At 41.1% G+C, this 21809-nt stretch overlaps 1 protein-coding gene across 1 annotated transcript in view; it reads right to left on the bottom strand.

Moving 5' to 3' along the window:
• Nucleotides 1-21809, bottom strand: part of LOC140734027 (uncharacterized) — a 184067-nt gene that overhangs the window by 127037 nt on the left and 35221 nt on the right. Inside the window, exons 12-19 of the mRNA XM_073057607.1 lie at nt 20548-20766; nt 10678-10797; nt 8875-9069; nt 5025-5123; nt 3504-3629; nt 2756-2881; nt 2346-2531; nt 33-251 (exon numbers count right to left, since the gene is read on the bottom strand). Coding sequence (XP_072913708.1) covers nt 33-251; nt 2346-2531; nt 2756-2881; nt 3504-3629; nt 5025-5123; nt 8875-9069; nt 10678-10797; nt 20548-20766 — 1290 coding nt within the window. The remainder of the gene's footprint in view (nt 1-32; nt 252-2345; nt 2532-2755; nt 2882-3503; nt 3630-5024; nt 5124-8874; nt 9070-10677; nt 10798-20547; nt 20767-21809) is intronic.

Below are 21809 nucleotides of genomic sequence, written 5' to 3'. Positions count from 1 at the left end.
AAGAAGTGAGAATAAACTGAGGCAGAACTCACCCATTTCATAATAAATGTTGAACTTTGTGCTTGGTGTGTGTGGACCAGAATGGAAATGGACCCACACGTTAGTGCAGTTGGAGACACGAAATGTGCTGATGTCTACGTCTTCCTCAGTCAACGTGAATCGCACGTTTTCATCAGGATTCAGTCCACAGCCAAAGGAAATGTGATCTTCCTGGAACGTCACAGTCAACAAGTCCACCCTGAATCGGATTCCTGAGGGTAAAACATGTGCCCTGGTCAGTTGCTGCACTGTTTCTCAACAACAGCTGACACACGGTTTCAGACATGCTCAGTACTACAATATCCTTTTAATTTGTAAAGGTGCACCTGTCTCATATTGTGCTTTCTACCCTCCGAATAAAAATGATCTGGATTCAAGTTATCCTTCGGAGTCTTGAGAATATTTCCCAGCCTGGAACATCATGCAGTACTGATGTGGCGCTGAATTGTCAGTAAATTGGTGGGGGACTGAAAGTTGCTAGGTGCTCTTCCCATCTTCCCTGAGGAATATTGAATCAAGTCTTGTCTTGTCTCTCAGATATTTTCCAACTAAGAACTGAGATCTCCCAGAGCCTTCAGCTGTAATTATCTCCCAGCAAGCAGACTAGCCACTATCACAGTACTGTTTGTGGTTTTTGCCTGTGTGTAATTGGAATGTCTTGTTTCCTAAATTACAACTGCAACAACTCCCTGAATTTTACAGCATTAATATCAATGTAATGTAAAAATCCTTATACAGTCATAGAGCACCACAGCACAGAGACAGACCTATTGGCCCATCTATACTGTTATTTGTTTGGTCTTATTGACCCACACTGGGACTACATCCTGGTTAATTCACTCTTTCAATCACATTGATTATGTTGTGGATGGAACTATAAAAAATGATGCTACAGTGTAGATACCATTAACCTCAACCTATTCCCTCTCTCATCAGACCACTTCTGACAAGTGTCCTCCACTAGATCCACCTATCACTTTCCAGCCCTTGCTCCTCTAGTCCCCACACCTATTCATGCTGGCTACCTGTCTTCTCCAATTTTTACACAGGTGACAGGTTTTGACCCGAAATGTTAAATGTCCATTTTCCTTCAGAGGTGCACCCTGACCTGAGTTCACCCATCAGCTTGTCCATAAGCCATAGGACCATAAAACATAGGTGCAGAATTAGAGTATTTGGCCCATCAAGTCTGCTATGCTATTCTATCATGGCTGATTTATTGTCCCTCAAAACCTAATTCTCCTGCCTTCTCATAAACACCCTTACTATTCAAGAGCCTATCAAACTCTGCTTTAAAAATACCCAGTGACTTGGCCTCCACAGTCATATGTGGCAATGAATTCCACAAATTCACCACCCTCTAACTAAAGAAATTCCTCCTCATCTCTGTTCTAAAGGGATGTCTTTACATTCTGAGGCAGTCCCCTCTGATCATCGGATCCCCCATTATAGGAAATATTCTCTTCACTTCCACTTTATCAAGGCCTTTTAATATTGGATAGGCTTCAATAAGATCCCCAGTGAGTACAGACCCAGAGTCATCAAACACTCCTCACACATTACCACTTTCATTACCCGGATGATTCGCAAGAAAACAATACTGCAACATCTTGCTAGAATCCTTATTTATTCCCTCAGGAATGTACACAAGAGTGAAAAGAGATTTAAAGTTTACAAAATTACGTCGCAGCATGTTGTCAGTCAGTGAGATGTCTATAAAATTTCTAAATGTAACCAGTTGGGTCTCTCTGTGAGAAGACACTGAGAGGAGCTGCACTATTTCTTGGATTTGACATGCGTCCATGAAGTCCCCTGTATCTTATTAATGATTCCACAACTGGTAAACCAGCTGGATTAGAGCAAGCTCTCATAAACGTGCTGTCCATGTCTCAATCTAGTTACTGCTAAATTTGCAATATACTTCCTGAATGATCCTTCCTCAATGATTTAAAGATAAATCCAATAGACATTCCTGTGAGGAATAATCAAAGTTTGATTTTCTTTTCTCAGAGACTATTATGTTTGCTCCCTCAAATAAGTGAGACTAGGGAATGGGAGAACAGTTTCCATAGCTTCAACAACTGTGTGTACTACAGCAACCACATAGTGACTGATTGCGATGACTGACATCACAAGACCAAAGGCAATATTTTGAAGTGGATGGCTGAGTATGGAATATGTGACTCAATCCCAATCCCAATATGGATTTTGGAGCTAGCTATTCCTTCCCTACCCAGCATCTGCTCTCTGGTTATTGGATGATGTATCTGTTATGATTGTTGTTTTATCTCTGGAAAGAGTGTTACCTGTGTACAGGTGAGTGGAGTTAGACACCTGGACCAAGTTGAAGAACCAGTACATGTCTGCACTATGCTGGTAGTAGTGGTGGAAATTATTGGACATGATGAAACCAGCTACACAGGGACAGGGATTCCTTGAAAGAGCCTGCAGATCCACAGTTCCTGGGATAATTTCTGGTGGGCAAAAGCAACCTGAAACCAAAAAAATACAACATGCATCACTGAATAAGCATGAATTCATTTTTGTCCTTTCCTATACCCCACTGGTTTACAGTTATTCACACAATGATCATCAGCATTTAAATAGAACAGCCTTTCCATCCAACATTAGAGAGAAAAGCTCCCTAATCAATCGTCATGAATGACATCTGATATATCATGGGTAAGGAGGCTGAGGTTCCTGTTCTGTTACTCACCTTCACAGTGTGTCCCGTTCCCTCTGTAATAGGATTTGCACTTACAGTGGTAGGAACCCATCGAGTTCAGACACTGAGCATTGCTGTCACACTGATTAAGTGCCGGATCTGCACACTCGTTGACATCTGAAAAGAGTAGATAAATAACCAATCAGAGGTGGAGGGAAGGTGGAAGAGGAGAGTGGACCTGGTTATAATTTCTGTCTGTGTGACTCGTCCACTGTGTGTCCTGTAGAGTAATTCCAATAGCTCAGAGATGTAATGAGGCCCAATTGTAGAAATTGACAAATGTCATGGATATGAGAATTTTCTGCCTCTTCAGTAGCAATCTCACTTCATCAAAGTCTACACAGTTCTGTTAGGCTACAACTGTGAGGAGGTTTCCCCTAAATGGCACGTCTAGAACCAGGGGTCACAGTATAAGGAAATGGGCATAACATTCTGGACTGAGATGAAGTGAAATTTCTTCAGTGAGACGGTGGGATTTTCTGTCAGATGATGGGATTATATTTAAGAATGAGATGGAGAGATTTTGAGACTCAAAGTGTATCATGGGGTATAGTTTACAGCAGTGAGGTAGAAGATGACATTGACTGATGGAACAGGTTCATAGGGCTGAGTAACCTAGACTGGCTCCCATTTTTTTTAACGTATAGATGAGAACATGTCAATGTAGAATCTCAAGATTTGCTTTTAAAAATGGAAGATATTTGGAGTGAGTTCAAGGATAAAATGTAAAAGTTCAAACCTGAGCACGTTGATCTGTTTCCGGGACTCAGGGTGTACCCTGGGTGACAGTCACAGTGGTAACTGCCCACCGTGTTCACACAGAGCTGGGAGCAGCCGCCATTGTTCCGCAGACATTCATCCACATCTGAAAAGCAGGGGCATGTTGGGGTCAATTTTAATTTTCATCGATATTCCACTAAAACAATGTCACATCTTTCAAACCCCATGTTTTTAACACTCTATCTGGTTAATTTATTTAATGCTGGTAGTAAGTTGGTGAGAGCAAGTCAAAAGCAAAATCAGCTTCAATTCAATGGCTGTTAGTTTGCCACCGGGCAGATAAGGTGAAAAAAAATACCCTCTACATTGCTCACTGGTCTCAGATGCCTCCCGTGATCCCCTTGTTCCTGTCTGTTGGCTTCATATCTGCTTTTATACATGCAATCAAAGAGAGAGTTATGGGGAAAGTGAATGATAGAGATAGAATGGGAGGTAATGAAGGAAAGAGATAGAGAGAATGTGAGAGACAGCAAGACATAGAAAGTGTGAGAGATAGTGTGGGGCATAGTGTGAGGGATATAGTTGGAGATAGAGGGGAAGAGAGAGAGAGAGAGAGTGTGTTAGAATGAGAGAGAGAGAGAGAGACTGAGTGTGTGAGTGAGTAAGTGAGTGGGGGCGAGAGGGAGAGAGACAGGCTATTATATTGAATGATGAGGGGATGAGTTTTGGATTCTTGCTCCTATTTTCCTGGGTTTCTTGTCTGAAGTGCACAGCTAACGGAAATTATCGTTCGATGGTCAGCATGGACTCAGAGGGTTATAGAACCTGTTTCTGTGCTCTAAGAATGTCTCATAATTCAGTTTTTATTCAGCTAATGTTCTTCTGGCTGTCATAATGAGAGTTGATCACATCCTAAATTCTACAGATCCCTTTTCAAATGTAAATTGGATCTTGAAGGAGGTTTCAGAGATCATCTGTCTATTTTTCAATATGAATCTTACAAAATAACTTAGGGAAGTCTTCATCAGCTGCTGTACTGATTCACTTTTTTTCTATCTTCTGTGCCCAAACCTGTTTTGAAGCAAGTTGCAGCTTGAATTTCAGAGAGCTCAGCTCTCCAGATGCATCACAGCTTTCATGACAACTGTTCTGTTGCAAACAGGGCCCCCTCACCTCTAATGTTCTCTCCACGGTCCCTCCCACTGGACAGAAGACACTGAAGCTGAAAACACACAGCACCAGACTCGGGGACAGTGTCTATTCCACTGAAGTAAGACTCTTCAACAGACCTCTTGCACAATAATGATACAATCTTGAACTAACAATCTACCTTGTCATGACCCTTGCATTTTATTTAGTGGCCATCACTACACTTTCTCTGTAACTGTAACACATTTCCCTGGCATTGTATTACTCCAGTGTACCTATGTATGGTGTGATCTGACTGCAAACAAAAGATTTTCACTGGATCTCAGTAAATGTGATAATAATAAAATAATTTCCAATTGAATGTCAAATGAGAGAGAACTATGAGGCTCACCAGAGTGGATGTTGAAGGTGAAAGGTCGCGAGGTCACCAGGCCATCGGAGGACATGTTTATCTGGATGATAGTTGTACATGTGGACAGGGAGCCCAGACCTGAGATTCAAGTTAACAAAGCAAATTGTAAAATACATCACAAAATAATTTTCAGGAAAACCTCTGACCTCTGAAAAATTACCAAGCAGATCACAGGAGCACATTGCAATGATTCACAAAACTCAATACTCCATCAGCAAAGATTAAAAACTGCTGGAGTAACTCTGCATTTCTGGCAGCACCTAGGAGGGAAATGAACGGTCAATGTTGCACGTTGGGACCCTCCGACTCTCAGTGTGTGTTGCTGTGGCAACTGTCCATGGATGCTTCCTGACTCATTGAGTTCCTCCAGTGTTTTGTTTCTTGTTACAGATTCCACCATCTGTAGTCTTTTGTGTCTCCATTGAACACACCATTAGCAGTTCTAACAAGAAACGTTAACACCATTTCTCTCTCCGTGGATGCTGTCTGACCTTTGTTTTCTGTATGTCTTTCAGACTTCCAGTATCTGCAGCTTTCGTATTTTATTTTCATGCCATTTATAGTCTGCGAGCTCCATCCCACATCACATACTATTTAAATCAACAGTCATCCAAAACAGTCTACCACTCTATTTGACTTCAGACATTATCAATCATCTCTGAGCATGTGAAATCCCTTATGTATATGCCTTCATTTTGAAAACTGCATCTTAATTTTTAAATTGCTAAGTAGCCTCTCCCCTCCTCATCCCCGAGGCCTCCTCAACCCCCCCAATCTCCTTGGAATTCTGGATTCTTCCTTCTTGTTTATCACAATCACTCTCACATTTCAGCTCTGTTATTTCCTCCATTGACCTCTGTGTTTCCCTGCTTTTCATTAAATCACTTCTGAAAACCCAGCACCTGAGCAAATTTCACAATGATATAGGTGGAGTATGAACGGAGGTACAGTTGTTGAGTTTTGCAGCCTTGTCGAGAAATCGATGCTTATGCCATCAGGTTGGAGACTACCCAGATAGAATATAAGGTGCTATTCCTCCAACCTGGGTGTGGCCTCATCTCGACAGTAAAGGAATCATGGATACACATATCAGAATGGGAATGGGAAGTGGAATTAAAATGGGTGGCCGCTGAGATATCTCGCTTTTATAAGGGGCTGTTCCTCCAACCCGAGTGTGGCCTCACCACAACAGCAGAGGTGGCCATGGATAAACAACATGATGGCATGATCATCGATTTCTTGAACTTCCGTCTTTGGCCCCTCCCCCCCCCCCACCCCTGGTCTCTATTCCCCATCCCCCTTTCCCTCTCTCAGTTTATCTCTTTGCCTGCTTATTGTGTCCCTCTGGTGCTCCTCCCCCTCCCCTCTTCTCTCTTACATGGCCTTCAGTCCTCTCCTACCAGACTCCCCCTTCTCCAGCTCTGTATCTCTCTCACCAACCAACTTCCCAGCTCTTTACTTCACCTCCACCCCCACTGGTTTCACCTATCACCTTGCGTTTCTCCCTCTCTCCCCCACCCACTTCCATCTTGAATATCTCCCTTTTTCCCTTTCAGGATTCTTTTGAAGACCCTGATCTGGAGTTACATGCCCTTTGCAGGAATGGGACCTGCTTTGTGGGGTTTCATGACTGGCCGTTACTTGACATGCCAAAGACGCGGCCTAAGAGCTCAGCTCACCATTGGAGGGCCGAGATCTCGTGGCTCTGGAGACGGGAGGATCGAAGGTCGGTGTCCCAGCAGATCGGTGTGTCGTGGGAGTTGGAAGATCTGTGGCTGTGTGCCTGGAGACCTGAGATCTTTGGGCACAGAGCTCGGAAAAAGCGATGCAACGGACTTTTAACATCGTAAACATGTGCGCTGTTTGTTATGTCTCGCTGTGTGACAGAGACACCTCTTTCTCCCTTATTAGGAGATACCAGGTGAATGAGTAGTCTTCGGGAAACTGCAAGTCTGTGACTCTACTGTTGCTTTGCCGCACGCTTGAATGCTCAGTGGTGGGTGCCGATGATTTTTTTTGCTGGTGGGGGTGGGGGGGTCGTTGCTTGCTGCTGCTTACGTGCGGGAGGGAGGGGAACTGGGGGTGACTCTGGGGTTCTAACATTTAACTGTCATTCATTCTTTGGGGCACCCTTCTGTTTTCGTGGATGGTTGTGAGAAAAAAGCATTTCAGGATGTATGTTGCATACATTTCTCTGACACTAAATGTACCTTTGAAACCTTTCAACTGTACTCCTCATCTTTTTATCTCCAGTCTTGCTGACAGGTCTCAGTGATGCTGCCTGGCCTGCTGAGTTCCTCTCAGCATTTTGTGTGCGTCACTTGGATTTCCAGCATCTACAGATTTTCTCTTGTTTGTGATTAAATATTCTGTCTCTGGGGCCGGAATTCCCTGCTGTATCCTACTTCATTTCTAGCAGGTTTCTGTCTCAAACTCAAAACCAGGCAACACATTTCTCCAAATTCAAGTCCTTTACTTATTTCAGCCATGGATTCATCTTTCTCCCACTCACACACACCCCTCCACACCACAATCACCCTCCTCCAGCCCTTCTCTCACACATCACCCCCCTTACCATATTCTGACCCACTTCACTGTTTCCCGTCTCCACTCTCCTACACCACCACATTATTTCCCACAACAGTCCCATCTCCATCATCCACCAATGTACTACTACATCACCCAGTTATGTCCAACCGCATCCCACCCAGCTCTACCTCCCTTACCCCCCATCTCAATAAAAGCAACCAGCCCCACTTCCTCTACCTCATCCAACCATATACTGAGCTAATCAGATATAGATAATTACTAGAAACCATTTTCTAATGCCCCTGATGGCCAACACAAACAAATTGCAAAAGTAGAAGCTAGATGAGAAAATAGTAATGTGACTACTCCATGTTACCGTATGATATCACATCATTGACAGGTCAGGGGAATAAGTGGGGATCTAGGATTGTTCTAAGAACAGACATAGAGCTCGATATTCTAGATGGCCTCCCGTGTTTTAATTCATAATGGAAACATAAATTGTCTCCTTGCTTGAAATTGTGCATACATAATTAAAATCAAGCTGGGACCTATCCTAGTCTTGCCAACAACTTTGCTGAGCAGGCTCGATGGGCCAAATGGCCTAATGGCCCAATTCTGCTCCTATGATATTATAACTCTACCCTACAGCACCAGTCCCCATGTAGCCCAGTCTAGCTCTATACCACATCACACCACCCTGACATTATCTCCATTTCAACTACACCACCCACATTCCCACAAAACCACTCCCACTGCTTCCCCTACACAACCTCATCTCAATAACTCCTATAACAGTCCACCTAACCACCCACCTTCAACAGCCTCACACCCTTCTGTTCGCACTACCTACGTCTACCCCTACAATATCACATCACAACACCAAAACTGACTTTCAGCTACCCCACTCTATGTCTAAACCACCACACCCGACTCACTTCCCCAGTTCCTAAAGAGCACAGCACACACCACCAAGCCAAAACCTCAATCTCCACTACAGCTTTTCTTATGATGACAGTAGTGTGGAAAGCATACCTAACTTGGCAAGTTCATCAGCTGAACACTCCATTTGTCGATACTGTCTGCCTGATTTTATCCAGGAAGGGATTGCATCATCAAAAATTCCAGAAAAGTTCATTTCTGGCAGGTAAAGGAAACTCACAGGGGAAATTGAAGCCCCATTACTGAATGTGATTTCTGCAAGTTTCCCAGGCTTGGTTCCTGTAGCAGATTTATTGAAGGAAGGCCTCATTGACGTAAGCAATGGCTACAGGTTGAGACTGGATCTGGAACACCTTACCTGTTAAAACTAAAGTGGCTGCGTCTGCAGGCTGGGAGCTCTGAATCTGCTGGACCCCACCGGAGTGGTTTGTGCAATTGGCGATGATTCGATAGTTGAGGATCACAATTCCTGGAAGTGGATTGACCACCCACATCAGTGTGATGTTGGATCCTGTGACATTGGCAGTTACAGTCTGCACCATGTTCCTAATGTCTGGGCAAGAAGGCAGAAAGAGAGATGAATAGATGAGTAGATGGTTTCTCTGGTATGAGACCTTGATGAGCTTCAGAAAGATTTTCCAGGCAATCAGGTGTCAGCTTCTGCTTGATGGCAACATCTCTCATCCTGCCAGATAGTTACAGGTTCCAGTCTGACTCAAGACAGACCCATCCTGATAAGAGGTAAATTACAACACCCAGCAATGTGTAAAATTGCCCATCTGTGTCCTGTTCGCCAAAAGTAGAACCAATCCTTTCAGGCTAATTACTGCTTCAATTCCATCACATTCCAGACCTGTGGCTTCTAGCTGGTGGAAAGGCTCTGAGCATCAGGACAATAGGATCTATGTAACCAGTCTAATGAAATATCTGATCAATGGTGACCCCAATATATTATTAGTGGGAGGCTCAACAATGGTAAATGTCATTGAATGTGAAAGTTAGATCTTATCTTGGTCGAGATTGCCGTTGTCTGGTACTATTTGGGCAAATGTTACCAGCCACATATCAACCCAAACCTATATATCGTCCTAATCTTGCTGCATGCAGGCATAATCTGGTTGTTTACTGAGAAGTTTTGAATAGCTTTGCCTGCCTCTGAATTTATGATAGATGGAAGTTCATTAAAGAAGCAGCTGAAGATAGGATGGACACTGCCCAGAGCTCCTTATGGCCCATTTTCCAACATTTTGCTGATGATTGAGAGTGACCTAAGCCAACTGCCTTCAGTTGCTTTTTCAATGATCTTCCAGCCCTCACAAGGTCAGAAGTGGGGATAACATTCAACTCTATTCACAGCTCCTCACCAAACAACCAAATTACACCCGCATGGAGCAAATGTTGGAATATACAACTTTCTCATTGATGTCCAGTTGCATTAGGGGAACTGGATAAGTCCCCTCTGTGGTTCTTCAAATAGAAATCATAGGGTCTAACATCCGTCTGAAAGCACAGATGAAGATTCAGTTTTACATCTCCTTGAAATGCAGTTTTCCCTCAGTTACAGTACTCTAGCCTGAAAATTGATAATAAAAGTAGACTAATTGTAATTGGTGGACACACAAGACGAATGTCTTTGAGACTGAGGGGAGAAAAATCAAAATGAAAACTTGTGTTTTGCTCCAGATGTTCAAGTCTAAGTTGCAAATGTCTTCAACCAGAGAGCAGTAAATGATTGTAATTGTCTGCACACAAAGCCTCTGAAGGCTGGGCAACAATATTCAAAACAGTAGAATAGATCATGATTAATGTAACACTATACACTACTAATGAACAAGGGAACAGCAAGTGTACGTGACTAGATTGGAATAAATACGGCATGTTTGATGAAGTCCGGAGGTAGCTGATGATAAAATCGAGGTAACTAAAGAAAGGGATGTTAATAGTACTGTAGACTAAAGTTTTCATCTTTCTGCTCTGTAGAACATGATGGCTAAAGGCATAGGGAAGGATTTGGACTCAAATGAATTTCTGAGTTCACAGCTGAGATAGTCAGCCAAGCCATCAATGATATTAATGGTACAATTTCCAGCTTCCTGCTGCTGTGCATCCATATCCAGTCTGAAAATGGTATCTGTGATCTGTGTGTACGGTGCAGACTTACCATAACATCCGGTCTCTGATTCACTCCAGCCTGGCACGCAGATACACACCGGATATCCTGACCTATCTGAGCCACAGCTTGCAGTTACATCACAATCCACTCTCCGGCAGGGATACCACTCTGCAAAGGTCAGGAATGACACAGTGATATCAGTAAAGGGATGCACGGCTCGTTCATTCCATTTTGTGTAAAAAATGAGGCTTTCCTCTTAGTTACAGACATACTGATCAATGCATGGGTCTGTGCTATCTAACATACTTGGCTTCAGGGGACTGTGTAGATGGACAACGCTGTTTCAATCACTCCTTATCCTTCATTCTTCCATTGACTTCAGTGAAACTGAAGTGCAGAGGAGTGGGTAATAAGCAGCTGAATAGAAATTGGACAATCGTGCAAAATGAGCAAAGTCAAAAGAGCTTGTAAGGATTTCATAGGAGAACCACTTCACGGCTGTCCCATCATCTGCAAACAGAGTTTACAAATGGCTCGAGTCTCATGGAAAAACTATTGTATTTGTCTCTCCCCCTTCAACACACCATGCCTCAGCAGCAGTACTGAGCTCTGCCATGTGCCTTATTGGTTACACAGAACATCTCCACCAGCACGGATCCCTATTTTACAAAAGTAGGAGTCTGTAAGCCAATGAGAAATTTGAGAATCCACATTTACTTAGATTTACTGTGCAGTTGCTTCCAACTGGAGATGTTCTCATAGAAAGCCTACATCTCTTAGACTTAGCCTGAGGGCAGGTTGTTTACTGGAGAACGAAGAAGGGATTTAAGAGACAGTGACTATATTTCTTTAATATAAAATCATCAAAGTTTGCACTGATACTACTGAGCTGTTGGTATGAGAGTGCTGATGCTGTAGTATCTGCTCTGCTTACCTTGTTCCAGAAGAACAAATAATCTATTCAACACTCACACAAAATATGTATTTTGGAAGCACTATTTATACTGTGAATGCTAATTAGATGATTATTAATATTAACTGTAATTTAAAGAGTATGCTGTTTATTGTTCCCCTGTGAATACTTGTAAAACGTGTTGATAATAAACACAAACTTCTCTACTATCACAGATCTGGATAATTAACATTTTAAAGACTCATGTACCTGATGCAGTCTGGTATTAACATTCTGCATTCTGTGCATACGGTCCTTTTCCTTGCCCAACATCTGGGAAGCAATTTCCCTCGCTCACTCAACATTTGAGAATTAGGTTCTCTTCCTCCCTCAACATTTTGTCCTTTAAGTGATTTAACAAATCCCATCAACTTGTTAGTTGACACTACACGCCTGCATTTGCAGTGTTATTATTTAAAGCCTGTCTCCTGCTCCGTATTTGAGAATATCAGTGAGTTTTCAGCATGCTGACGTTCTTCCATGAGGGATCTGATTGTTCATCTTAGGGTGCCTGTGTTGCCTCTGTTTGAAGATCTAGATATGCCATGGCACACTGGATCGTGTGAGCAAATCTGACTTTAGAATGAGAATCAGGTTTATCATTACTGTCTTATATGATGTGATGGTGTAGAACACCGCAAGTCTGGTTCATGGATTCATTGGTGAGACTGATGGCAGGGTAGCCAAGTGGCCTTGGTTGTTGCACAGACCAAGCCCTCAAGCCTGTCACAACAAACCATGGGATGAGACATTGGTGACAGTGAGGGAAAGACGAGAGGTGCATTTTTCTGCAATTGAAATTGTATGTGCTACATGTGGCTTTTGCTGTGTGTGACTCTTTGCACCTTGGCCCTGAAGGAACACTGATTCCTTTGCCTGTATTCATGTGTATGGTTCAGTGACAATTAAACTTGAAGTTGAAATTAAAAATTGTTGTTTGACGGCAGCGGTATAAAAATCAGTGCAAAGATATAAAAATACAATAATTTACACAATAAATAGTGTAATAAGGAGGGAATAATGAGGTAGTTTTCATGTTGCTTCTGTTCTCTTGCTAAATTATTTATTCAGAAAGCAAATGTCTTGTTTCCTCTGCACACCTCATTTAGTTTGCACTCCGAGTGTAAGTGGATTCAATTGTGGATTAAAATTTATGACATTACTGCATCTGAGTGAGCTCTCTTTGTAAAGTGTTGCTCTTTAAAGTCTCGCCCTGTTCATTTTAAAATTTTACCTGCCTAGCTTTCAGACAAGAATGCAGTCGCTCATTCTCATTGAAAGGAATGCTTGATTTACCTATGTTTGTTTCTCAGTGGGGAAGTTTGTTCAAGATTGTGATTAGACTGTTGTTCTTACTCCTCTCCATTGTAACTTGTTCCTGGAAGCACTATTTAAATGAACTTATCCTCCTGTTCCTTCACAGTCTTACATAGATCACTTGGTAAATTGCCTCTGTCTTCCAGAGGGAAGTATTCCTGCTAATTTTAATTTGCTTTTCTATCATCACGCTGCAGGTGATTTTACAATATTTGTGTTGAATATTTATATTTTCAAGAAAGATAATCCTGTAGAAAGAAGCAAATCATAAGAATGTAAAATTTAAGATCAGAGTAGGGCCATTCAGTCCATCAAGCTGCTCTGCTTTTTATCAAAATCATCTTCTATCTTAACTCCAATTCCCTGCCATATCCCTCGAATCCTCTAATAACCAGAACTCCATTGATTCGTAGAATTTTTTCAACAGAACCTACATTGCTGTCTATGATTGGAAACTGTAATCATCACCCTCTGAGTGAAGAAATCCCTCTTGATCACATTACAAAATACCCTCTAGGCTGCTTAGATTGAGATTGTGACCCATGTTTCTGGATATCTTCCTTGTGTACAAGAGGGTATTCACAAAAGAAAATCCCGGGAATGAAAGGCTGAACATCTGAGGAGTGTTTGATATCTCACGGTCTGCGCTCATATGGAGTTCAGAATAATGAGGGTGGGATCACATTGAATATTCAATATCCTATTGAATACTGAAAGGGTGAATTTGGAGAGGATGTTTCCACCGGTAGGTGAGTCTTGGATATGAGGCGACAGCCATGTTTTTAAAAAAAATGGTACTCAATAATTTTTTTTAGCCGAAGTGCGGAATCCATGAAATTCCACAAAGGCCTGTGAAGACCAAGATATTGGGTGTATTTAAGATTGATATGTTCTTCATTGCTGGGGTGTCTAGGGTTACAGAGAAAAGGCAGGAAAAAAGGGTTAAAAAGAAACAGTAGTGATTAAGTGGCACAGCAGATTCAATAGGCCGATTAGTCTATTCTGCTCCACATCTTTATGGGCTTATGGTTATTTCAAAGTGTCTATGCTATTTATATAGCTTGGGTTACTTTTTTTTAAACTGACAACTGCCCCATTCACCACTTTGGACAATGATGGAGAATAAATCTAAACAAAAAAAATACATCTTAAAGAGTGATGGAATAATGGTGGTGAGAATTGTGATCTTTCTCACCAACAATGAGTGGGTGGGCAGTTTGCATTGTAATGTTAATGCCCTTGTTGATATGACCAACCATGAGGCTCAGCAAGACTTTGCCATCTCCTTGAAACAAACCACAAAAATGCAGTGCACCTGATTACATAAGCAATAAGTTGAAAGATGCAAAGATGTGCCTGAGAAAGATACCATTAATAACAAAATGTTGTCAGGTACATATTTTTTCCAATAAGCACCTCCGTTTGAACATGAATAAAACATCACCACTTCTGATTTGGAATGGAGAAGTACAAGATCCATTGGTGAAACTATACAAATAATTTGCATATTTCTTCAACTAAATGACTTAAATTTCTGAAATATCTAATCATCAGGAGACACAAGGTTTGCAATTTTTCCCAATCAGTTTGACCCAGTTAGAACTTATAGATGATATTGGATAGAAGAGAATGACGAGCACAGAAAGATGATTTATTAACCCGTTTAAGAATTTTATTCCATCTATCATCAGAAATCTGACAATTTAGGTCATCCTCCCAAGCTTTTTTTTATTTTATCTAAAAAGTCTTGTCTAGAATCAATCAACAAGTTATAGATACCGGTTAATAGAAGTTAATAGAACCATTAACAAAAGGTTTTAAATTTAAAAGATCGTCTAGTAAATTTTTATCAGGACCTATAGGAAAAGTAGCTAATTGGAAACGTAGAAAATCCTCTAATTTGAAGGTATCTGTAAAAATGTGTTTTTGGGAGTGCAAATTTATTTGACAATTGGTCAAATGAAGCAAGAGATCCTGAGATAAACAGGTCCCAAAAACACTTAATACCTAGTTCATCCCAATCTTTAAAGACTTTAAAGTGGTTCATAGAGCTTACATTTCTAAACAGAAGCTCTCCAGTTTTGACCCGAATGTTTCTTCACTTTGTAATAAATGCAACTCTGCTGATGTCTCTTTAATTCATATGTTTTGATTTTGCCCTACAATTGAAAAGTTTTGGCGGGAAGTATTTCATACCTTCTCACAACTTTTTAGGGTCCAATTTGACCCAAATCCCCTTACTGCCTTGTTTGGTATTATTGCAAATGAAGAGATAACTTTAAATACTCCTAACCTACAGGTTTTAGTTTTTACCTCTCTTTTAGCAAGAAGAGCAATCTTGCTCAAATGGAAGGAGTCTACCCCTCCTACACATCTTCAATGGCTACGTGATATTATGTCTTATTTAAATTTAGAAAAGATCTGCTGCTCAGTCTTAAATTCGAAACAATCTTTTTATGATATTTGGGGACCTTTCCTAAATTACTTTTCCAATTTATAAAGTTTAACAGTGCACAGACTTTTATGTATATTTTTATCTTCTCTTCTTAATTGAATATGTTTTTTTTCTAATTATCCATTGTCATCCATCAGCTTTTTTCTTTGGTAGTTGGTAGGGGGTTGACTTTTTTTATATAAAAAATTTCTTTCATGATGTATGACTTATCTTTAAATTTTTGATTACAGAGTGGTATACTTTTATGTGTTATGCTATAACATTTTGATCAATTTTATTACAATATATGAATGTACACAAGTTATGTTGAGATGTATCTATGTGTTGCACTCTGTAAATCTTTTTTTTTCTGAATAAAAATATTGTAAAAAGAAAAGATGATATTGGATAAAGTGTGACAAGATGGACAATTCTCAAATCCAGAAAATAAAAAGTATAGAAAAAAATGATGATATTTTTTATTTCTCAGAGATGTTTTAAACTAGGGATTCCCAAGGTTGAGAAAGTAAATGTTGATAATTTAATTTATTCAAAGTGAATATGCAATAAGATAGGTCTGGTCCATGGGTTGAGATCCGAAATTAGAGAAGGTCCAATTTTGATGGTATCTGAAAGGATCTGGTGAGTGTGGATTGGGACAGGCTGTTTTCTGGTAAAGGTGTACTTGGTAAGTGGAACGCCTTCAAAAATGAAATTTTGAGAGTACAAAACTTGTACTGTCAGAACAAAAAGTAAAGATAACAGGTTTAGGGAACTTTGTTTTTCAAGAGGCATTTAGGCCCTGGTAAGGAAAAAAAGGAGGTGCATATCAGGTGTAGCCAGGTAAGAAAAATTAGGTACTTATGGAGTATAAGAAATGCAATAAAACAAAAAGGAAATCAGGAGGGGTAAACGGAGGCATGAAGTTGCCCTAGCAAACAAGGTAAAGGAGAATCCTAAGGGATTCCACAGATATGTTAAGAGCAAAAGGTTTGCAAGGGATAAAATTGGTTCTCTGGAATATCAGAATGATAACCCATGCGTGGAGCCAAAAGAGATGGGGAGACCTTAAATGAATGCTTTGCATCTGTATTTACACAGAAGAGAGATACAGAGTCTATAGAAGTGAGGCAAAGTGGCACCAACTTCATGGAGCCTGTACAGACTACAGAGATGGAGGTGTTTGCTGTCTTGAGGCAAATCAGGATGGATAAATCTCCATGGCCTGACAAGGTGCTCCCACAAAACTGTGACAAATGCAGAAATTTCCAAAGCACTAGCAGAGATATTTAAATCATTCTTAGCAACAGGTGAAGAGCCAGAGGATTGGAGGATAGCCAATGTTGTTCCGTTGTTTAAGAAAGGCTCTGAAAAAAGCAGGAAATTACAGGCTGATGAGCCTGACATCAGTAGTGGGAAAGTTATTGGAAGGTGTTCTAAGGGACCTGAAATATGAGTATTTGGATAGAGCTGGACAGATTAGGGATGGTCAGCATGATTTTGTGTGTGGTAGGTCGCGTCTAACTAATCTTATACCCAATCTTCAAGTAAGTTACCAGGAAAGTTGATGAAGGCAAGCCAGTGGATGTGTCTACATGGACTTTAGCAAGGTAGTTGACAAGATCCCACATGGGAGGCTGCTCAAGAATTTTGAGTTGCTCAGCATTCAAGATGAGATAGTAAATTGGATTAGGTGTTGGCTTTGTGGGAGAAGCCAGAGAGTGGTGTGGATGGTTGTCTCCCTGACTGGAGGCCTGTGACTAGCGGGGTGCTGCAGGGATTGGTGCTGGGTCTATTGTTATTTGTCACCTATGTCAATGATCTGAATGATAATGTGGTTAACTGATTAGAAAAATTGCAGATGACACCAAGATTGGGGGTGTAGTGGAGAGCGAGAAAGACTATCATGGCTTGCAGTGAGATCTGCACCAGCTTAAAAATGGCGGATGAATTTAATGCAGACAAGTGCAAGATGCTGAACTTCAGTAGGACCAAACCAGAGTCGGTCTTACACAGTGAATGGCAGGGCGCAGAGGAGTGCAGTAGAAGAACGTGATCTGGGAATACAGGTCCATAATTCATTGACAGTGGTGTCACAGGTAGATAGGGTTGTAAAGAAAGCTTTTGGCATATTGGTCTTCATAAATCAAAGTATAGAGTACAGGAAATGGGATGTTATGTTGATGCTGTATAAGACATTGTTGAGGCTTAATTTGGGGTATAGTGTGTATTTTTTGTCTGTGTGCAGGAAAAATGTAAATAAGGTTGAAGGAGTACAGAGAAAATTTATAAGGATGTTGCTGGGGTTGGAGGACCTGAGTTACAATAGGTTGGGATGTTATTCCTTGGAACACAGAAGATTGAGAGGAGATTTGATAGAGGTATACAAAATTCTGAGGGATATAGATAGGGTAAATGCAAGCAGGCTTTTTCCACTGAGGTTGGGTTTGACTACAACTAGAAGCCATAGGTGAAGGATGAAAGGTGAAAATTTTAAGGAGAACAAGAGGGGAAACTTCTTCACTCGAAGCGTTGTGCGAGTGTGAAACAAGCTGCCAGTGCAAGTGGTGCATGCGAGCTTGATTCCAAGATGGCGGCATGACGCAGCTTGCAGCGGCCACTCCAGAGCTGATTATCTGTTATTTGTGAAGTGAGGTGCCATGCGCAATCATAATCGATTGAAAACAGACGTGGGAGCACGGAGGAACATCAGGAAATCTCCAGGAAGACCTTCTTCGTTGATGCTGCTGCTGTGAAGTCCGGGACTCTGGTGGGAAGAACAGGCCCCCAGTCCTCGTGGTTGCGTTGCTGATGGCCGTTGGCGGGGCCGTCTTAATACGCTCGGCAGAGGATGGTGCTCAGAGAAGCTGTGCCGGAGGGGATGGTTGTCGGCTCGGAGGTTCGACGGACTCGGAGTCCGCTGCAGTCAGGTCGCTTTCGGTGTGTGCTGCATCTGCGAGGTTGGGTTCGACAGAGCTTTCATTGTGTGCTGCGTCTGTGAGGCTGAGTCAGGCTGTGCTGTGGAAGTCCATAGCGGGGGTATTCCCTTCTGCCGCTGGCATGGGATGGTAAGTCAGTCGGGACCCTGGGAACTTGTGGAAACTGTGTGGTGATTTCCTTTGAACTTATAGTCTTTTAACATCTTTGGAATATTTTTACTGTGCCCATGGTCTGTTTTTTTTTAATCAATTATGCTATTGTTTACACTGTTGTAACTATATGTTGTAACTATGTGGTTTTGTGCTGGTCTTGTAGCTTTAGTTTTTGGTCTTGTTTTGTCTGGTAGATTTGGAGCTCCTTTCCGGGGAACGCGCTAGACGGTAGTGCGATATTAATACGCAGCAGCCTCTCCGGACTCTGGATTGGGGATTGCCAAATGTTATGTGGATTTTCTGGTGTAGTCTGTTTTGTCATATGCTTTTGTGATATCATTCTGGAGGAACGTTGTCTCATTTTTTAACTGTATTGCATTTGTAGTTTCTAAATGACAAATAAACTGAATCTGAATCTGATTTCAACATTTAAGAAAAGTTTGGATAGGTACATGGGATGTGGGTTGTGAAGGGCTATGGTCCCAGTGTAGGTTGATGGGAGTAGGCAGTTTAAATGGTTCAGTATTGACAAGATGGGCTGAAGGGTCTGCTTCAGTACTGTACTTTTCAATGACTCTATCAAAGATCCAGATGAATATTGCACAAGCTTAGGTATGAAGGTAACATACGACTTGGTGAATAATGAAGAGCACAGTGACAGACTTCAGGAAGGCATAGAGCTGAAATGGATAAACACAACAGACAAAAATCTATGCAGAGGTGTGAACTGATGTAACACACCTGTGTAGTGCTTGTCTTATCTCGTGTGTCACCACACTCTTTATGAGCAAATCAAATTACCTAGTTCTACACTAGTTGCTAGTGGGCCATCAGAAGCTCTAGGTATTGGAAGGAGGCAGTGAATCGTAAACACACTTCTTGAGGTAAGTTTGATTAAAAAAGAATATATACAAAATATTTACATGAGCAAGAACAATTCAAAACTCCAACATTCTATCTTAGGTTCCAAATCCCAGATATCAAATGAAGACCAAATTCCTTTTTAGTTAGAATCAGTGAGATTCATTAGAATAACTTTTACTAGTCCAATTTCTCAAACTAATTAGATCTAATGTTATTCCCTATTTAAAGGTTAGCAAACTAACATTTGCCTTTTTACTCATCTCTAGTCAGTTAGGAAACTAATTGAATTCCTATTCTTAAATATTATATTTAACTTCACTTTCAGTTCCAGGTCAGTAAAATTTCCATTCCACACCAAATATAAATATATATAGCCTAAACCTTTTCACGACAAATTCTCCAACATCACAACGTTTATTCAAAGTAAATCTCCTTCAGTAACTTATCAAAGTCTTTGCAAAAATAATCAGCTCTTCCAGAAAATCTAATTCAGATTCTTTGAATGCAAAATTAACTTATACATCCATCCGTATTAAATCCTCTACGTCATAAAAGATTTCATTCCCGCGCTGGTTCTTTGATCTTGGGTGTCTCGCCACCTTGTTTCTTTAGATGAAATAGTGGGTCATCCACGGAAAGTCGATTCACATTACTTACACACAAAAAAAGACCTGACTAATTTCCTTGGTATGATTTAACAGAACTAATTTCCAATTACACTCTGTCTCTGCCGATATTGTCTCTCTATAGCTGCTGCTTGTTATACCTGTAGCTTCAATAAACCTTTTCTTGGTATCGTCTCTCCTTCAGGGGTTTCAAGTATGTTGGGTAGAGATACTCACTAATAATTCCACTTTTAACAGTTTATATCTTTAGTTTCTATTAGATTGCTGCGTTTTGCTTGCTTGTCTGCGCCTGCATCAGCCACATCTTGTTCTCGCATAGCTTTTTTTCAAGTTGTTAAAAAAGAATTTAGTAAACCTCGTTTTCATTCCTCTACAGGTGGAGCTTTCTAACATTACATCTTTGGGTTTGATTAACATTGGTTACAACATCACTTACTATTTTTATGAATCTATGGTTATTATATCTGGTTTTGAAGAAGGTCATGTCTTCAGAAACCCTGCAGTAAAGATTTATTGGAGCAGTACTGAGAGTGAAGGATTTTGTTTAACTTGGAGAAGCTGTGATTCACAGTTGTGAGGCTTTGATGATAAAGTGGCTGGAAGAATTGAGAGAGAATCTGAGGCAGAACTCACCCATTTCATAGTAAATGTTGAACTTTGTGCTTGGTGTTTGTGGACCAGAATGGAAATGGACCCACATGTTAGTGCAGTTGGAGACATGAAATGTGTCGATGTCTACGTCTTCCTGAGTCAAAGTGAATTGCACGTCTTGATCAGGATTCATTCCACAGCTAAAGGAGATGTGATCTTCCTGGGACGTCACAGTCAACAAGTTCACCCTGAATCGGACTCCTGAGGGTAAAACATGTGCCCTGGTCAGTTGCAGCACTGTTTCTCAACAACAGCTGACACATGGTTTCAGACAGACTTTGTATTACCATATCCCTTAGATTTATAGGGGTGCACCTGCCTCATATTGTGCTTTCTACCCTCGACATAAAAATGCCATGGAATCAAGTTATCCTTTGGAATCTTGGGAATATTTCCAGGCTCGAACTTCATGCAGTACTGATGAGGTGCTGAATTGTCAATAAATTGGTGGGGGAAGGAAGGAAGACAGGTACTCTTCCTGATAGATATTGAATTAAGTCCTGTCTTTTCTCTCAGATGTTTTCCAACTAAGAACTGAGCAGTTCTCCAGGAAAATTCAGCTATAATTATCTCTCAACAATCATCTTGGTCACTATCACTGCACTGTTTGTGGTTTCTGCCCATGTGCAACTGGAGTGTCTTATTTCCTAAATTACAACTGGATGACTCCTTGGATTGTACTGCATTATTAGCAAGGCAATTTTAAAATCCTCATACAGTCACAGGGCACCACAGCACAGAGACAGGGCAATTGGCCCATCTATACTGTTATTTGCTTGGTTCTATCAACCCACACTTGGAGTACAGCCCTCCATATCCCTCCCATCTGTGCTTCTCTTAACTTTTGAAATCAAACCCACATCCTCCAGTTCCTCTAGCAGCTCGTTCCAAACTCACAAACCTTCCGAGTAAAAACGTTCCTCCTCAGGTTCCCCATATTTCACCTTTCACCCTTAACCTGTGACTTCTAGTTTTAGTCTCCACCATCCTCAGTGGAAAAAGCCTGTGAAATCCTCTTGCCTATACCCTTTGAACCTTATCTTACCCCTCATCACTTTGAGTACCTCTGTGAATTTTCCCCCATTCTGCCACACTCCTGAGAATAAAATCCAAATCTAGTCCACCTTTTACTCTAAATCAGGTCCCCAAGTTGCAGCAACATCCTGTTAAATTCACTCTTTCAATCACATTGATTATGTCATGGAAGAAACTACCAAAAATGATGAACAATGATACAGTGCAGA

The sequence above is a fragment of the Hemitrygon akajei genome, chromosome 10 (assembly GCF_048418815.1).
Source record: "Hemitrygon akajei chromosome 10, sHemAka1.3, whole genome shotgun sequence".
Taxonomy (NCBI): domain Eukaryota; kingdom Metazoa; phylum Chordata; class Chondrichthyes; order Myliobatiformes; family Dasyatidae; genus Hemitrygon; species Hemitrygon akajei.
This window is presented reverse-complemented; position numbering and strand designations above follow the sequence as displayed.